Here is a 16,834-nt window from a genome sequence, read left to right on the forward strand (position 1 = left end):
TCGCGTCTGCTTCTCAAGTCCCAGCTCTTCTTCAGTCCCGGTTCCCCACGCTGACTTTCTGTCCTCTTAACACGTCGAGGGGCACTCCTGGGAGGGGCTCGCTCCGCGCGCGAGGCGCTTGGCGCGGCCAATGGCGCGTCCTGCGGCCGCCGGCTCGGCCCCGCCCCTGCCCCCTCCCCGCCGCTGAGGCTGCCCCGCCCGTTACTCGGTTGGGGCCGCGCCCCGCGTCTCGCGCCTAGCGCTCCGCGGGTTACGCCCCGACCCGCCCGCCTTCCCGCCCGCAGCCGCCCGGACTAGCCGCTCGGGGCCGGGCACAGACCGCCGCTTCGCCGCCCTCCTGCCGGCGACCATGGCCTCCTCCGAGGTGGCGCGGCAGCTGGTGAGTCCCGCTGACTCCCGCACCCCTCCGCCGGGCCCCCGCCCCGCGCTTCCCGTGTCCCCGCGGACCTTCCTCAGCCCCCCGCCCGGCCGCGCCTGGTCCGGCCGGGATTGTGACCCGCGCCCTTCTTGGGCGGTCGCGGCGGCCGTGCGGCTCGGGGCCCGAAGAACGAGGGGTGCGGGCGGACCCCCCTCGCCGAGGCGCAGTGTTGGGCGGCCGGGCGTTGGGGGCGGTTCTCTGGTTGGCTTCCCCGTCTTTGCCAAAAGTTAACTCCAAAACAGTGATTGTAGCTCTGTCGCTTTTATAACGGTTTTTGAGCGCGCAGTGCAGATTAATACAGTAGTAGTAATCTTGTACAGTTGTGTAGACTTCTGTAACACTCTACTCACTGAATAAACCCCAGCTTCCATGGCCTTTCAAAAGCTTTTCCCGTTTTACCTAACCGTGCGGTTGTCCAAGTTGTCCTCCATTGGGATTTGAACCGGGTTTTTTTCCCGCCTGAGCATCGTTGTATTCCAAAAGAACACATTTCTCCAGAGTTTTGTACTTTTCGAATCACTTTTGTGTATATATCTCGTTTGATGGTAAGCCATTGGTTCTCAGTGTGGTCACAATTATTTTCATAATAATACCAAGGTGTTATTTGCCTTTGCCACTCTCATTGTCTTTACAATGGCACACGAATTTTCCAGAGGGAGCAGTTTTCGATGATGTGGAATGACCTCACTGTTCTGAGGGCTAATGGAATGTTTTTGTGTATTCTTTAAAAATTTTCTCCCTTTTAATTTCGGATACTATAAATATCAAAGGTTGTAATCTATATATATGAACAAAAGCTTTTCGGAGACTTGAGACCAAAAAGTTTGAGAACTACTGGTCTAAGCAATCTCATACATGAGAAGTTTAAATTGTAGAAACAGTTCAGCTTGTAGGCTGAGAGATTGGGGGATCTGTCCAAAGTGACACAGTTGATTTGTTTTATAGAGCCTGGACAAGGATTTTTCTCCCTGATTCAGCCCAGATCTCTTTCTGTTCTATCAAGTATTTAGAGAAGTCTAAATTTTTCTATCTGGATTGCCTTTTTACAGTTGCTGTGTTTGTGTGCATGTGTGGGTGAGGGAGATATTGGGGGATACTGGTGAAGAAGGTGTGTTTCATAAACTCTTTAATTCACATTGTAATCTTCAGCATCAAATCAAACGAGGAGAAGAGAGCGCTTCATTTAGCTGATGTTGGATTTCTTGTCAATTGCCTGTACTTAATTTGTTTTGAGGCTACCTTTGTTTTCTAATTAAATTTCTTATTTTGAGATAATTGTAGATTCACCTGCAGTTGTAAGAAATAATACAGTATAGTGAGAACTCCTGAACTCTTTACCCAGTTTTTTTAACCCAGTTTTCCACAGTATCTTGCAAAGCCGTAGTGCAATACCGCAACCAAGATACTGATATTGGTACAACTACAGGGAAGACAGAGGACCTTCCCATCACAGGGAGGATCCCTCATGTTGCCGTTTTATAACCACACCCACTTCATTCCCACCCTACCTCTTCCTTAACTCCCGACAATCAATAATTTGTGTTTTATTTCTGTAATTTTGTCATTTCAAGATTGTTATATAATGGACTGTCCAAGTAGGTAACCTTTGTGAATTGGATATTTTCATTCAGCAAAGTTGTCTGGAGATTCATCCATGTTGTTGTAAGTATCAGTGGTTGGCTGATTGGTTTTCTGTGGTATAGAAAACCTTTGTTTTAAACCTTTGTTTAAAGGACATCTAGGTGGTTCTCAGTTTTTGGCTATTATGAATTAAACTGCTATAAACATTCATGTACAGTAACTCATAATGTAACATAATGTAAATCTAAGTCTTCAGTTCTCTGGGATAAATAACCCAAGAAAAACAACAGCTGGGTCATATGGTAGTTGCATGTTTCATTTTATAAGAAATTGCCAAGAACTCTTTCCCAGAGTGGCTATAGCATTCTCCATCCCCACCAGCAATCTATGAGCTCCAGTTTTTCCACCTCCTCACCAGCATTTGGTGTTGTTCCTATTTTTAATATAACCATTCTGGTAAGTGTGTAGTGATATTTCATGTGGTTTTAACTTGCATTTCCCTAGTGGCTAATGATGTTGAACATCTTTTCACTTGCTTATTTGCCATCTGTGTGTCCTCTTTGGTGAAATGTTTCATCATAGCATATCTTTTGCCTGTTTTCTAATTGAAAAAAAAATTTGTTTTGTTGTTGAATTTAAAGTTTTATGTATATTGCATACTGATCTTTTTTCAGATAATGTGGTTTACAAATGCTTTCTGTCAGTCTGTAGTTTGTCTTTTTATATTCTTAACATAGTCTTTTGCAAAGAAAATGTTTTAAATTTTGAAGTTCATTTTATTAATATCAACTTTCCTTTTTATGGATTGTGCTTTTGATGTCATGTTTAAAAACTCTTTGCCTAAATCCTAGATCCCAAAGATCTTCTCTTATTTTTTTCTTAAAAGTTTTATAGTTTACGTTTCACGTTTAAGCCAATGATTCATTTTTAGTTAATAATTCTATAATGTGTCATACTTAATCGAGGGGCATTTTTTGGCCTATGGATGTCCAGTTGCTCCAGCATCATTTGTTGGAAAGGCTCTCTTTCCTCTATTGCATTATTGTTGCAGTTTTGCCAAAAATGTTTCTGGGTTTCTCTCAGCACACAATCTTATTGTTGTAGCTATGTAAGTCTGAAATATGGTAGACTGATTCCTCTCACTTTATTCCTTTTTTTTTCCCAAAAAATTTTTTTAGCTATTCTAGTTTTTGGCATTTCATTGTAAATTTTGGAATCATCTTGTCTATATCTAAAAAGAATCTTGCTGAGATTTTGAGAGGAATTACATTGTATATTGATTTAGGGAGAAGTGATCTCTCTACTATGTTGAATCTTCCAACTCATGATCATGGTATTTCTCTTAATTTCTCTATATTTTCTTTGTTTTCTTCCATTAACATTATGCAGTTTTCAGCATGCAGATCCTGCAAATACACCTAAGTATTTAATTTTTTTGAATAATTCTAAATAATTGTTTTAAATTTCATCATTCACATATTCATTGTTAATATATAACAGTATATATATTGGTAGGTGTATCTTATATCCTGTGGCTTTGCTGAATTCATTTATTCTAGCAGTTGGGATCTGTAGATTCCTTGAGATTTTTCTACATAACCAATCATGTCATCTGCAGATAGGAACAATTTTATTTCTTCCTTTACAATCTATATGCCTTTTCGTTCCATCCTTGTATTGTCTAGATTCTAGCACTATGTTAAATAACAATGATGAGAGCAGATCTCTTTGCTTGTCTCTGATGTTGGGAGAAGCATTCAGTCTTGCACCATAGCTGTGAGTTTTTTTTTTTTTTTTTTTTGTAGATACTCTTTATCAAGTTCATGAGGGATAATGGTCTGTAGGTTTATGTACTGTCCTTGTTTTGGTATCAGGATAATACTAGCTTCATAAAATGTATTGGGAAGTATTTCCTCTTGCATTTTCTGAAACAGATTGTGTAGAATTAGTGTTAATTCTTTAAATGTTTGGTAGGATTCTTCAGTGAAACCATCTGGGCCTGGAGATCTGTATTTTAGAAGTTTGAAAATTATGAAGTCAACCTTCCTTAATGTTATCAGGCTATTCATCTATTCATATTATTTCATATTGGGTGAGTTATAGTAGTTTATGGTTTTTGAGGAATTGATCCATTCCTTCCAGTGTTTCAAATTCATGTGAATAGAGTTGACCATAGTATTCCATTATTACCCTTTTGATGTCTTCATGGTCTCAGTGATATCCTTGTTTCATTGCTGATATTGGTAATTTGTATTTTCTGACTTTGTCAATCTTATTAGTAATTTGTCAATTTCATCGATCTTGTCAAAGAACTAACTTTGTTTCGTTGATTTTTCTCTATTGTTTTTCAATATGATCAATTTCTGATCTTTATTCCCTTTCTTTGAAAATCTTTTCTTCTATATTTCCTTCTTTATTTACTTCGCTTGCTTTGGGTTTATTTTGCTCTTCTTTTTCTAGATTCTTGAAGGGGGAGCTTAGATGATTGATTAGAACTTTTCCTCCTTTCTAACGTATGCATTTAGTGATATGAATTTCCCTCTGAGCACAGCTTTAGTTGTGTTCCACAGATTTTAATATGTTTTATTTTCACTTTCATTCTGCCTTTCTTTTTTAAAGAGCTCTTGTGTTAAATCTCATTTGATACTCTTAACATATGTTCAGACTTTTTTTAATAGAAGAGGATAATAAAACTCAGGTTTAGCATCTTGCTAAAGGAAATCACAGCTAGTAATGGTGAGATCTACTCTGTACCACAGCAGTTCCCAACCTTTTTGGCACCAGGGACCAGTTTCATGGAAGACAGTTTTTCCATGGACTGGGAGTGGGGGGTTGGAAGGAGTGGGGTATGATTTTGGGATGATTCGAGCACATTACATTTATTGTGCACATTATTATTATTACATTGTAATATATAATGAAATAATAATACAACTGACAATAATGTAGAATCTAATGCTGCTGAATCTGACAAAAGGTGGAGCTCAGGTGGTGATGCAAGTGATGGGGAATGGCTGTAAATACAGATGAAGGAAGCTTTACTCACTCACTTGCCGTTCACCTCCTGCTGTGTGGCCCAGTTCTAACAGGTCACAGACCGGTAGTGGTCTGTGGCCTGGGGGTTGGGGAACACACCGGTACCATATTATCTCCACTGTTACCTCCAACATGCCCCTTACTTAGTAATTGCATCAGTTTTATGGTTCAGATCTTACTTACATAAGTTCAATAAAAATCTGCTTTCTTTATAACAGGACATACTTAGAGATGCTGGTTATTTTGCCAAGGCTTTGACTAGAATGACATATTTTCAGATATGCCCAGACTGCTTTGAGGAATTAAGGTTGAGTTTACAGAGCTGATAAAAGCTCTTAAAACAACAACAACAACAACAACAACAAAAAACCCTGGTACCTTGTCTATAACATTTCCTGATCTGTGATAAGTAAATTATGTCACTTTTGACAGGTCCAGTTTTGGCTACCTACAATCCTTACTATCCCAGACAAATGAAACTGTGTGATTAGAGTTTTATCGTCCTGAGTCCTGCATATTCTGGAACAGTGTCAGTTGTCTAAGTACCGGGATACTCAGGCTTGTGTTGGAGTTTCTGTTTTCAGAAACATTGTTATATTCTCTCAGTAACCATGAATTAACTGTACTGGGAAGTCTAGAATTTCCAGATTTCCTTCAGAGTACTTTTTCAAACACTAAAAGATTTTAAATTATGGAATAAATAAATTATTGGGAAACGTTTTTAAAGTAAAGTAAGTGTTGAGACTAGAAAAGGAAAGTCAAGTCAAAGGGAACCTGAAAGATTTCAAAAGTGCAGCCTTGGGGAGGAAATGAAGCTGAGGGAACACGAGCTCAGCTTTAGAACTTCACTTGTACTTCTTTCTGCCAGAAGGGGAGATGCTTGGAGAGTCAAGTAAGAGTCAGTGGGAGTCTGTGCTGGGGTAACATGAACGTGGGAGAGCTGAGGCTGTAGAACCTGTGTTAAGGGTGAGGGTAAAGATACACCCTCTCAGCCTTATTACATTTAAGGCTACCCAAATATTTTTCTGTTTAAAGAATCCTAATTACTCTGTTATATAGTGCTGGGACAACTGATGGATGTAAGATAAGATACTTGGAAGTTTAGTAGAGATTGCACAATAATCATTTAGTTAACAAAGGATGTGTTCCAGAGTTGTTTATTACCAGAAGTAGAAATTAAATAGAAGGCATAGCGTTGTTTACTGGGATGTCAGACCTGAGTAATATAATTGAAATGTGAATTAAAACAGTGGTATAAGTTGAAAAAAAATAAAATATACATCGTGAGGAATAAGGAGGGGTTAAGGTCAGGAGGAGGAAAGGAGGTACCTAATTTCTTTTTAAAGTGTGGATGTGGGAGGGACTTGGAGGACGGCAAACAGGCTTGGCCCCACATGTCTGTGCCAGGTAGGGTGGGCACCCACCTCCGCCATGCTAGTTTCAGGCAGCCTAGGGTCAGTGACCAACGGGGCTTACCAAAGATAAGGTGGGAGAACTGTGAGCATCTTCTCTGATCACTGTTACCTTCCCGTCTGAAAAACCAGATCAAGTTTATCCTAACCTTGCTGTGGACCATATTTATGGGGACAACAAGGAGTCCTATTGTTCTAGTTAGAGATTGTGATGTATAGAAAGAAATCATAAATTGTGAAATACTAGGTAGGAAGTATATTGATGGATAGCTTAAATGTTGTGTTGAGTGGTCTGTACTCCAGTTTTTTCATGGACAAATAGAAGTTGTACACAGTACATATATATGTGCTTAGTTGCGTATACACTATTTAGCAGGAACATTACTTTGAGCTGTGAATTAGGCCAGAATTACTTGAATGATTTTTGAAAATTAAAATAAAAAGATGTCTTTGTTATAAAGGACATTGAGAGGAATGGATTGACTAAGGTAGTCCTGTGTGTATGTATAGATAAAAAATTGTCCTCTTAGCTAGTACTGCTCAATCCAAGGACATTCATTGATTCTGGGCTTCAGAAACAGACATTGAGTTTTTGCCCACCTCCAGCGTAATCTTCAGCATTTTCCCAGGTACACTGCATGAAATCCAGTTTATAGAAAGTCCTTTTCTCCTCTTGTGAAAGTGTAGATACCTCTGGGCAGGTTAGCTAGTAGTTGACTTTCCTAACACCTAGTGAGATTTTGGGAATCAAGAAAGTCTGACTTTCCTTTGGGATGAACATAGAAAAGTAGTTTTGATGTAGGGCGAGGCTGGGTAAGGAGTCCTGCGTGGGGAGGGCTACAGAAAGGGAGGTGGGAAAAGACTAACTGTAAACTTTCCCTGTTTCAAGGTTTATGTAGAACATTATTTCTCAAACTTTTTTTCATTATTGCCTCCTCAGGACAAAAATTAAACTTAAATCAAATTTAGTTGATAACAAATTCAATTAATATTAATTAAATGATTAGTCTGAATAATGTAAGTTCTCCCTAATGAAAGGAAATGAATATAAAAGAATAAAATTTTTTCAGATAGGATTGAGTTAGGGGGAGGGACACAAACTATTGACTTTTTTCATCCTCCAAGAACTAATTTCTGCTCCCATTGGAGGGTGGACGTGATACGGGTATTGCCCCCATTGAGAATACATGATCTAGAATTAGCCAGTCTAGAAATAGGGCAAGAAATGTCCTTTCTTCTAAGTCTGCTACTAGATTTGAAAACAGTCTAAGACTTGGTACATAATAGATTAAATAGGCATTTGAAAACCTACTCAGGACCTTAACCGTTTAGGATATTGTTTCTATGGAGACTGTATTCTAAATCTAAGCAGCTTACTAATAGGAACATTTGGAAAATGCAACTTATTAATGCGATTACAGTTCATATTAGCTGAAATAAGTAGAATGAAAGCTTTTTACCAAAGCTCAATATTGAGCCAAGTATTAAAGAGATGGCCATGGATTAGCAGGGAAGAATTAGCTAAACATTTAGGTGGGAAGAAGATTCACCATCTCAGATTGTCTATATACTCAACCTTAAAATAATATGAGAAGCCTTTCAGTTAATTTACCAATCATGAAAAAAATAGCTTTAAAATTTCTTTTAATGCCTATATTTTTTAAATGAAAGTGAACTTCAGCCATTTTCAACCTCTTTGGACATATTTTTATGTTTTTAGCGGTCTAGTAATCTCTAAAGATGTTTGCAAAAGATAAAGTATTCAAGATATATTTTTCTATGGATTTGTCCTTTGTTGCTATAACTATGTCCACTGCGGTAATTGAATGCTACCGGATGGTGAAGTGCATTTATCATGGCAAGTACTTGACTTACATTATCACATTTTATCCTTCCAACCCATGAGCTGAGTACTGTTAGCTCCATTTTTTTGGATGAGAGTCAACTTTATCAAATTTAGTTGAACAGAATATCTCTTATTTCGTTCGAGTTGTCATCGTACCTCCTTGCCCCAGGTCCTCTCACACAGCCTTGGCAGTTCCTCAGTGCTCCACCATTTTGCATGTGTTGCCACTATAAGCAGTTAATTCTAACAGCCTTCTTAAGCCATACATTTATTCTGATGTCACGTTAACTCTTCTCCACTGTGACACAGGTCATTGAGATGATTTCTAGGGGCTCTCTGTTTTGGTAGAAGATAGGCTGTTTGTTAATATAGTAACAGAGATCCTGTTGTATAGAAAAGAATTATAATTTACAGTTTCCACATAGCTCTGAGAGCCACAGGATCCTAATACAGCAATATAATTTGAACTATTGGAGAAAATAGTTTAATTTTGTTTTATATTTGCATATTTTACTGTATGTTTTCTTTTTTATTGTTGCTTACAAGTAATTACACATATATTAATCATTTAGTTTATCCTCAGATATTCTAGTTAGTTTTTGTTAGATACTACTTTCCCATGTATTGATTACTTTTAGTCAGAAAATTTTGTTATACTTTTATGAATTAATTTTTATTAAAGTATAATTTATATATAATAAAATGTATCCTTTTTAGTATGAAGTACTTTGAGTTTTGATGAATGCATACTGTCATGTAACTGAAACCACCTTTTTCACAAATCAGTAATGGGGTGCAAGGCAAGAACTGGGGTAAGGGCCTAGCTATTAAAATAATACACAGGCCTAGCTAAAAATAATGATAATAATTAATAACCATCCACCTGCTTGCTTCTCTATAATTGCCTCTTGGAGCCACACAGCTGGTGGTCATAAAGATTCTTAACTTCTCCCTATAGCTGGTGTCCATAAAGATTCTTAACTTTCCTCATAGATAATATCACCTTTTTGAAACCTAAAGGTAGTTTTTAAGATATCTTCCAGGCCCCACATTCCAGTGGATTGGTTGACTCACCCAGTGGACCAGCTGCCCATACCAAGAAACCTACTCAACTGGAATTGTGACCCCAGGGACTGAAACAACATGAGAAGATGATTTCTATACCCCTATAATTTTGCCCCAATTAACAAACCCAATTGCCTAATCCCTTGCCTATCAAACTACCCTAAAACTACTATTGAAAGCCTTGTCTCCCAAATTCTCAGGGAGGTGGATTTGAGAAATTTCTCCCTTTTGAGAAATTTCTTCTGTCTGCGTAGTGCTATGCAGAATAAAGACTCTTTTTCTGCCTTGTAAACCCTGCTAACTCAGCGTATTGGCTTCCTCTTGGGCAGCGGGCAAATGAACCTGGTTGAGCGGCAACATAACCACAATGAAGCTATAGACCAGTTCCATCAACTCCCCAAATACCCTTGTGCTTTTTTGTAGTCAACCTCTTCTCACACTGCTGACAACCACTGTGACCAGTTTTCTGCCCCTGTTGTTTTGCCTTTCCTATGTAGGGATTAACGTAGCCTTTGAGCTGGCTTCTTTTGCTCAATATAATGCTTTTGAGATTCATCCATGTTGTTGCAGGATCCTCTTCGTTGCTGAATGGTGTTCCATTGTATGACTGTGCCTCAGTTTCTCCACTTAAAGAACATTTGGGCTGTTTCCAGCTTTTGGCGATTATGAATGAGGCTAGTGTACACATTCGCCTACAGGTTTTTATGTGAATATAAGTTTTCATTTCGCTTGGGTCCTTGTCTAAGAGTAGGATTACTGAGTAGTATGGAAAGTGTGTATTTAACTCAATAAGAAACTGCCAAACTGTTTTCCAAAATGGCTGTACCATTTTGCCCCACCAGGAATGAATGTGAGTTCATGCTGCTCTGAATTCTTGCCAGTACTTGACATTGTCAGTTTTTTTTGTTTGTTTGTTAGACATTCTGATGGGTGTGTAGTGGTGTCTCATTGTGCTTTTAGTTTGCATTTCCGTAATGACTAATGATGTTGTAATGTGCTTACTGGCCACCTGTGTATGTCTTAATATATCCTCTATAACAGCCTCCCTGGCCCTCTCTGCAGTCTCCTGTCTTCTGCAGTCCTTCCACTTACACATAAGCCTCTGTAGGCTTCAGCAACAACGAGCTCACTATAGTTTTCCCACCATACTGGTTATACTGGCATCATTTGTACACACTGACTCCTACTGTCTTTCCTTTATTTGCTGGGAAAATCCTTTTTCTCCATCAAGTCGACACTCAAGCCTTTTCTTGGCAATGTCTTCTCTGAAGTGCAGAGTTCATTATATATACCCTGAGTGTCTTGTCCATGTTTTTAATTGTATATATGTTTCCCACCTTTACTAAAATTCCAATTGCAAGGATATCAACTCATTTAGATTTGATCCACAATGGCTGAGGTCTGTTATTCCGTCCTTAAACTGGGAGGCTTTTTTAGTAATATTATACATTTGTGGAGTGAATGAAAAGCTAGTGTGTTAGAGACCTCATGCTTGTCAACGGAAAAGAAGCCAAACTCTGTAAAATAATTTTAAAAAGATTTATTCTGAGCCAAATTTGAGGACCATGACTTGGAGCCACGCCCAAGAAGCCTTGAGCAAGTGGACTCACTGTGGCTAGGTTACAGTGTGGTTTTATACATTTTGAGGAGACAGGAATTACAGGTAAAGTCATAAATCAATACATGGAAGGCATACATTAGTTTGGCCCTAAAAGGTAGGCCATCTTGGGGGTGGGGCTTACAGGTTATAGGTGGGTTTAAAAATTCTTTGACTTGTAATTGGTTAGACATGAAGCTTTGTCTAAAGGCTTGGAATATTTTAAGGTAAGGAGGTCTGTTAATCAGAGACATGCCACCAGACATGATTTGTTATGTAAATTGAGGACCTTCAGGTTTGTGTTGCATAGCCTTAGGCCTCTTACTGAGTTACAAAGGATGTCTCCAAGAAGGGAGGGGAGCATGATGAGACATGTCTGACCTCCCTCCTCCTGGCAGGCAGTTTAGTTTTAGGATATCCCCTTGGCCAAGAGGGGGTGCATTCAGTCAGCCGGTGGGGGGGGTGAGCTTTAAAATTTTATTTTAGTTCACACCAGTACATTTTCATAAGCCATCAGTTCATGTTTTTCCCCTATTTGCTTATCAGGGTATTCTTTTGTTTCTGTTATTAACAAGAGCTGTTGGTTATACCTCTTTGCTTGTCATGTGAACTGTAAATATCTTTTCCTGATTTGTCACTGATCCTTTCAGCTCTTCTTCCTTAAATGTAAAAGGTCGGAATATCTCTCCATACCCTGAGGTTTAAAAACACGCATCTGTGTTTTCTCTAAGTTCTTCTATGGTTTAATGTCTTATACCTAAGTTTTAAAATATTGTAGAGTCAAGGAAACCTGACTTTTCCCCACATTGTTAGCCTGTCCACCATTAGAAAATCAAGGGATATTCAAACATAGTCTGTCTTTTATGGAAATGAACCTCCCCAGGGAAAAACCATGACCTGTGAATGGACTAGAAGGGCAGATTTTGACACAATGAGGGGAAATGACTGAAGGACTAGAGCTGTCTAGCAGAGGAATGGGCTGCCTGTTAAGCACTGAGCTGGGAGCCGTGGCGGGGTTGCAACAGCTGCCCAGCACAGTAACCTTCATCAGTGCTGCAGAGCTGACTTCTTCGCTGAGTGGGAAGCAAAGATAATGATCTTCTAAGGTCCTTTTCAACTCATTTTATGACTATAACTTTGAGCAAGCAATAAGGGAAAAGTACGTGATGTGGTGAAGAATGAAGAACAAATCACGGAAACTGCACGTACTGACAAGTAGATTAAGACAATAAAACTACATCTCATTGATATGAAAAGACCTTGTGGAACTAAATCTCAAGGCTTACTTAAATGAAAAGTAAATGGCTTGAATTCCTGGGAGCCAGGGCATGTTCCTTGCAGGCTAGATGGTAGAAACGTCAATCAAATTAGCAACTGGGAGAGGAGCTAAAGAAAAGGGGAAGACAGAGAAATACTCACTAAAAGGAATTAAAATTGACAAGGAAAATTTGGGGAAAAAGAATACTAGGGAATCAATGTGTGAACTGAAATAAAATCTTAAGGCTTCCCCCACAGGCTGACTGAATGGACCCCCTCCTGGCCAAAAGGATATCCTAAAACTAAATTCCCTGCCAGGAGAAGGGAGGTCAGACATGCCTCATCATGCCCCGCTCCCTTATTGAGGACATCATTTGTAACCCATTAACAGGCCTAAGTGTATTGAAGACAAATAAGCAGGTCCTCAATTTACACAACAAACATATGTCCTATGGCTTATCTCTGATTAAGAGCTTCTTATCTTAAAACATTCCAAGCCTTTAGACAAAGCTTCATGTCTTTAACCAATTACAAGTCAAAGAATTTTAAACCCATCTATAACCTGTAAGCCCCCCCCCCCCACTTCGAGATGGCCTACCTTTTTGGACCAAACCAATGTATGTTTCCCATGTATTGATTTATGACTTTACCTGTAATTCCTGTCTCCTCAAAATGTATAAAACCACACTGTAACCCAGTCCACTTGCTCAAGGCTTCTTGGACGTGGCTCCAGGTCATGATCCTCAAATTTGGCTCAGAGTAAATCTCTTTAAAATTATTTTACAAAGTTTGGCTTTTTTTTCTGTTAACACTAGAAATGGCCAAAAAGCTGAGAAAAATGTTCAAAATGCCAGAAGTCAAATTAAGATGTCAGTTTTTGCCTATCAAATTGACAAAATTTTAAAAATTGTCAATACCCTGTATTGATGAGTGTATAATGAAATGGACATCTGTATATACTTGTGATATTGTGAAATATATATTTGATCTTTGACCCAGTTTTCTGACATAATTCCTAAAGTCCTTAAAATCTCCAAAGTGATGTCTTTTTATATGTTAATGATGACTGGTGGTGGCTGGCAGTCCCTAGGTAGCTTCAGATTGGGGGCTGGTCACCGTCACCGGAAAGACCAAAGCTGGATTAAAGGATTGAGACTTCCAGTTCCACCCCCAACCTGCTGCAAAGGGGTCGGGGGTAGGGAACGGAGGCAGATGGAGGGAGAAGTGCTGAAGGTTAGGTTGATCAACTGTGGCCAGTGATTTAAGTTAAACCATTGATTAAACTTTAATCAACCATGCCTACCTAAAGAAACCTCCATAAAACCCCAAAAGGATAGGGTTTGGAGAGTTTACAGTTAGCCAAACATGTGGGGCATGCATATCCCCGTGCATGCCTGCATCAATGCTGCTGAGGTGACATCTGCACTGAGTGGGAAGCAAAGATAATCTTCTAAGATCCTTTGCAACTCAGATTTTATGACTCTACAGGGTGGGGGGGGGGGGGGGCAGAAGCTCCTGTGCTCAGGATACTTTCAGACCTCTCACTGTGTGTCTCTTAATCTGGGTGTTGACTTGTATCCTTTAAAATATCCTTTGTAATAAACTGGTAAACGTAAGTAAAGGTTTCCCTGAGTTCTGTGAGCTGCTCTGGCAAATTAATCAAACCTGAGGAGGGGATTATGGGAAGCCCAATTAACAGCCAGTGTGTCAGAGGCATGGGCAGAAATAATCTGGGGTTTGTGATTAGCATCAGAAGTGGGAGGCACAGTCTTGGAGACTTGAGCCCTCGACCTGTGGGATCTGATGCCTAGATACTGTCAGAATTAAATTAGAGGACAGCGTCTACAAAATTGCTTGCTTGGTGGGTGGGGAACCCCTCCCCTGACATTTGGTCACAAAAGTATTCTATATTGTGTGAGAGCAGAGGAAAAATGGTTTGTTTTTTTTGACTCAACACTAATATTGGAAATGTAAGCCTGTACAGTCTTTTTGGGGGGGCAGTTTGGCAGTATGTTTATACCTCGGATCAGGAATTACGTTCTAGGAATTTATCAGATGTGCAGAATGATTGATGCTTGTACAGGTATGTTGGTCAGAATCCTCGTGGAAGCAGACACTGAGGGGAAGCTGGCAGTGTAAGAGATTTTGTTGGGGTGCATGGGTTGGGGTAATGCCTGTGAAGTTCAAGGGGGAGAAAAGCCTTCGGGCCTGATATGATCTTGATAGCTATGCAAGGAGAGTGGGGAGGAAGCAAGAATTGGGCAGTGAGCGCCGCAGAGCAGTGCCGGATCTGACAAAGTTGGGCCAGACTGCCCAACACCCCCACTGACCTCTCCTAGGGCTGCCTGTGAAGAGAGTGGTCTTGGGTTGGATGCTGCTGCCATCCTGAAGGCTCTGCAGCTGGAGGCTGTCAGCTAAGCACATTCTTTATAGGCACAGGACAAGTTGTTGCTTGAAGGGAGAATCTGAGTGGCACACCTCTTTGGCTGCTGTGAGAGGAAGGAAGTTCATTACAGTGTTATTAAACAGCACAAATTAGAAACAGGGTATTGTTTCCTAACTTAATTTTCTAAATTAAAGGGAAGGAGTAATTTCAAAACAAGATTGAATTTGTTTTTTAAGCAGCCATGTTGTACTGCAAACTTTTGTTAAGCTTGAGACCCCTAACTCTGTTTTACATGAACTATGAAGAATGTCCCCATCATGATGATCTTTTGAGGCTAAATAATAGACTTTGCAGTTGTTGGAGGTGACGGTAAAATGGAGGTGATGTTTTGATGGGATGGGGACCACCTTAAATCCCTCTGCCTCTCCTGCTCTGAGGCAGGCAGGCCATCAATTAAATTCTTTCTTTTTTTGCTGGGCTGTAATTAGCATCCACTCTGTGTTAACTTGAATAACTTAATAACTTGTTTTCAGGAAAATTTTAGATCAGCACTATTAACTTTATTTTAATGTTTACTTAACCTGAAGATTTTATCAAATAATTTTAAATAATGAGTCTTTGGACTCTTTCAAAGTATTGTTTCAAGCCAGAGACCCCTGCCTTCCTGACACCCATAAAACAGGCCCTGATAACAGTTATTTCAACCACTCTCTGCTTTTCATTCTTTCTCTCTTACTTTTTTTTTTTTGTTGTTGTTGTTGTTCTAAAGAACTCTAAGAAACACCTCTTAGAAACTTAGGGGTCTGGACATGATGGCTCATGCCTGGAATCCTAACGCTCTGGGAGGCCAAGGCGGGAGTATTGCTCGAGCACAGGAGTTGGAGACCGGCCTGAGCAAGAGTGAGACCCCATGAATACTAAAAATAGAAAAATTAGCCAGGCATCCTGGCACACGCCTGTAGTCATAGATACTTGGGAGGCTGAGGCAGGAGGATCACTTGAACCCAGGAGTTTGAGGTTGCAGTGAGCTATGAAGACGCCACTGCCCACTAGTGAGCGAGGGCAACAAAGTGAGACTCAGGGGACAATTTGAAACTTTGGTTCTATTTCTTGGATTAACTTTATAGATAAAACTGTGGAAAAGTGAAGTTAAAATGAAGCTGTCATAAAGGTAAGTCAGGATTCTGTTCTTGGAGGCTTATTGTTCTACCTAAGGAGAGTCTGTAAGGAAGGGTTCCCACAGGAGGGTAAGGAGAGTTGTTATCTGGAGTCCTGTTAGGAAAGAACCACCAAGTGTTTTTCTGTAATTGGCTGAGAGGAAAAGGCCATGCCTCCCAAAGGCCCGGGATGAAGTTTATGCCTCTCTGTGGCATTGCCCACACCCCCCAAATAACCAGAGCTCCCTCTAACTACCCTAGATGTTCTGGCATCTATATGACTCATTAAATGCTACAACTTTTTAAAAAAGTTTATGTTAGACTTTGTTAGGAGTTAAGGTACTGCATGGGTTTTTTTCCTTCTAGAGAGTAGTTATATAGATTTATATATGTTTGTGTATGATGTATATATCCCTTTAAAATAAAACTACAGAAAAAGCAAATTGACTGTGTAGTCAGGTATAGATTGGGATTTTGTTAGTCTGTTACCCTGTGCTTTGGAATGAGATTGTGATTGCCTGTTAAGAATTCATGTTTCTCTGAGATACATTCGTAAGGTCAAGGGCCGTGTTTTATTGCTCCTGAGACCCCAGGGCCCAGCATAGTGATTTGCACAAAGTAGGTGGTTGATGATAGAGCAGACTGGAATGCCACTTGCAGATTTTTTTTTTTTTTTTTTTTTTTTTTTTTTTGAGACAGAGTCTCACTCTGTTGCCCAGGCTAGAGTGAGTGCCGTGGCATCAGCCTAGCTCACAGCAACCTCAAACTCCTGGGCTCAAGCAATCCTCCTGTCTCAGCCTCCCGAGTAGCTGGGACTACAGGCATGCACCACCATGCCCGGCTAATTTTTTTTTTCTATATATATATTTTTAGCTGTCCATATAATTTCTTTCTATTTTTAGTAGAGATGGGGTCTCGCTCTTGCTCAGGCTAGTCTCGAACTCCTGAGCTCAAACGATCCGCCCACCTCGGCCTCCCAGAGAGCTAGGATTACAGGCGTGAGCCACCGCGCCCGGCCATTTTTTTTTTAATTTAGTACTGAGCTGGGTAGCTCTTTTTGCCACTGCAGGGATTTAGTC

General features: G+C 40.0%; 1 protein-coding gene across 1 annotated transcript in view; it reads left to right on the top strand.

The window, feature by feature from the left end:
• Window positions 1-249: 249 nt before the first annotated feature.
• SEPTIN10 (septin 10) overlaps window positions 250-16,834 on the top strand; it is a 57,050-nt gene continuing 40,465 nt past the window's right edge. Inside the window, exon 1 of the mRNA XM_069495160.1 lies at window positions 250-379. Within this exon, the coding sequence (XP_069351261.1) occupies window positions 350-379 (30 nt within the window). The 5' untranslated portion in view covers window positions 250-349. The remainder of the gene's footprint in view (window positions 380-16,834) is intronic.

The sequence above is a fragment of the Eulemur rufifrons genome, chromosome 19 (assembly GCF_041146395.1).
Source record: "Eulemur rufifrons isolate Redbay chromosome 19, OSU_ERuf_1, whole genome shotgun sequence".
Lineage (NCBI taxonomy): Eukaryota > Metazoa > Chordata > Mammalia > Primates > Lemuridae > Eulemur > Eulemur rufifrons.